Genomic DNA, 2,130 nt, shown 5'->3' on the forward strand with positions numbered 1-2,130 from the left:
GTTAATATTATCTTTTAATGACCGGAGGTGTATTCCCGATTTCTATAACGTAGTTATAAGATGATTACACAAATTCTTCAAATTGAATGATTTGATCGGAATTTTTTTGTGACTAAGGATACGTAAGGTAGCAAGATCTGAAACATAAATTGAATCAATCATGACTATTAAATCTTGTTATTAACGATGATATAACGCTAGAAATTAATATAACTAATTCACTCGATATCTAACTTGTTGAATTCAATGAACGACATAAATTATATATAGTCATTTATTTGTTTTGCAATTGGATTGTGAACAAAATCAAGAGTTAATTATCTTCTTGAATAATTTTTTCTTAAAAAGAATAATATCAATATAGCCCAAAATCTATGTACAAAATATGGATCTCACGAGGAAAAACTCCCTAGTAGTGATATTTACCAAATCCTATTACAATTCACAAACTTTAGAAACACAATCAACGCCCATCTCACCGGAATAACACACTAAAAGAATTACAAACATTCAACACACCAAAAATATTGTAAACATACAACACGACATTACCATGTGAGGATGACTTGTGCAAGAAGTAAGTCGGTTTCAGTTTTCGTCATCATCATTATGAGAAATATCATGGAAGAAGGAATCATGGAGGAGGTCGGCAGCAGAAGGCCTGTCCCTTGGATGAGCCAAACACTTCTCAATAAAGGCCTTCACCTCTGGATCTTTTAGCTTGTTCATGGCATCTGGCCTTACTCCAGATGTCACCTTCTTGTAAATTCTGGCAATATTATCACATTCGCTGTAAGGCAGTTCAAGGGTCACCATCTCAAGCAAACACATGCCAAAAGAATATATATCCACCAGTTCCGTGTATTCCTCCTCGTACAGCTCAGGAGCCATGAATTCAGGTGTCCCCAGAATTGAATGTGCACAATGGCTCTTACCAACTATTGCAGCCAAACCCAAATCGCCAATTTTTACCTAATATGTATGTATATATATATTCATTCATTATATATTTATTATTAAAAAATAAAAATCTTTAAAACCAAGCCTTTGGATCAATATTTGTACCTCGCCGATATTGCCATTGATGAAGACGTTGCTGCAATTGAGATCTCTGTGAATAATACAGGGTTCATGCCTGTGTAGATAATCCAAGCCTTTCAATATTTGCCATGACCACTTCTTCAAGGCCTGCATCGAAACCTGTTTATGTTTCTTCCGGTAATCTCTAAGGTTGCCGGAGGTACAAACTTCGGTGATGAAGTTTAAGGTGTTCCGCTCCGTGTCTCTCCATTCCCGGAACAGAGTAATTATGTTGTTATTCTTCAACGACGTCAATAGCTTCACTTCGGAGTAAAGCCGTTCCATCATGGATTGATCATGGCAAAAGTTCCTTAATTTTACTTGATTCCAAGCCACCTCGATCCCTTCCTCCTGGTCAAACGCTCTGTAAACTCTCTTCACTGCTCCTGAACCCAGTAGCTCGCTGTAGCGTCCGTACCTGCCGCTCGGATCCACCTCCACAAACGCCTCCGAATCCAATTCCATTGCCGGCATCACAGGCTGTTTCAGGTTATATAAGGAATCAACTACTCAACTGATTTTAAATTTTTATTAAAAAAAAAAAAAAAAAAGAAGAAGATAAAAGTAAAGAGACAGAAAAGAAACAGCGTATGATGGTGAAGTAGTACCATGAAGAGCTCGGAGGAAATGTGTCGGCCACCGGAGTTTCTTAATTCAGAAGCAGTCAGCAGAGACGGGGGAAAAGGTAAAAGGCGTGTCAAAGGAACGAGGGTTTATAGTCTTATAGCCGTGGCCGTTTGCCGTTTGGTGAGGGGTGGGGTTCCGTTAAAAGACTTTTAACAATGGTCAAGTGTCAATGGGTTGGTGGCCGTTTGCTTTTAGGCAACTGGTGGGATTTTCTTAATCTTTTCAATTTGATTTAAGACTTTTGTAAAATATTTTTTTATACACCTAAATATAGTAACCATCAATATAAACACTTCAAAAGAAAGTTGTTAACAATTAAAGGACGATATATATATATATATATATATATATATATATATATATATATATATATATATATATATATATATATATATATATATATATATATATATATATATATAT

General features: G+C 35.8%; 1 protein-coding gene across 1 annotated transcript; it reads right to left on the reverse strand.

The window, feature by feature from the left end:
• Positions 1 to 392: 392 nt before the first annotated feature.
• On the reverse strand, positions 393 to 1,821 carry LOC145006061 (Protein kinase superfamily protein). The gene is made up of 3 exons (XM_078965157.1): positions 1,689 to 1,821; positions 1,066 to 1,560; positions 393 to 972 (listed from the first exon to the last, which is right to left on the reverse strand). The coding sequence occupies exons 1-3, from the start codon at positions 1,689 to 1,691 to the stop codon at positions 589 to 591; spliced, it is 882 nt and encodes a 293-aa protein (XP_078821283.1). The 5' UTR covers positions 1,692 to 1,821; the 3' UTR covers positions 393 to 588.
• Between the last annotated feature and the right edge of the window lie 309 nt (positions 1,822 to 2,130).

This window comes from Lactuca saligna, chromosome 7, assembly GCF_052625555.1.
Source record: "Lactuca saligna cultivar CGN05327 chromosome 7, ASM5262555v1, whole genome shotgun sequence".
Taxonomy (NCBI): Eukaryota; Viridiplantae; Streptophyta; class Magnoliopsida; order Asterales; family Asteraceae; genus Lactuca; species Lactuca saligna.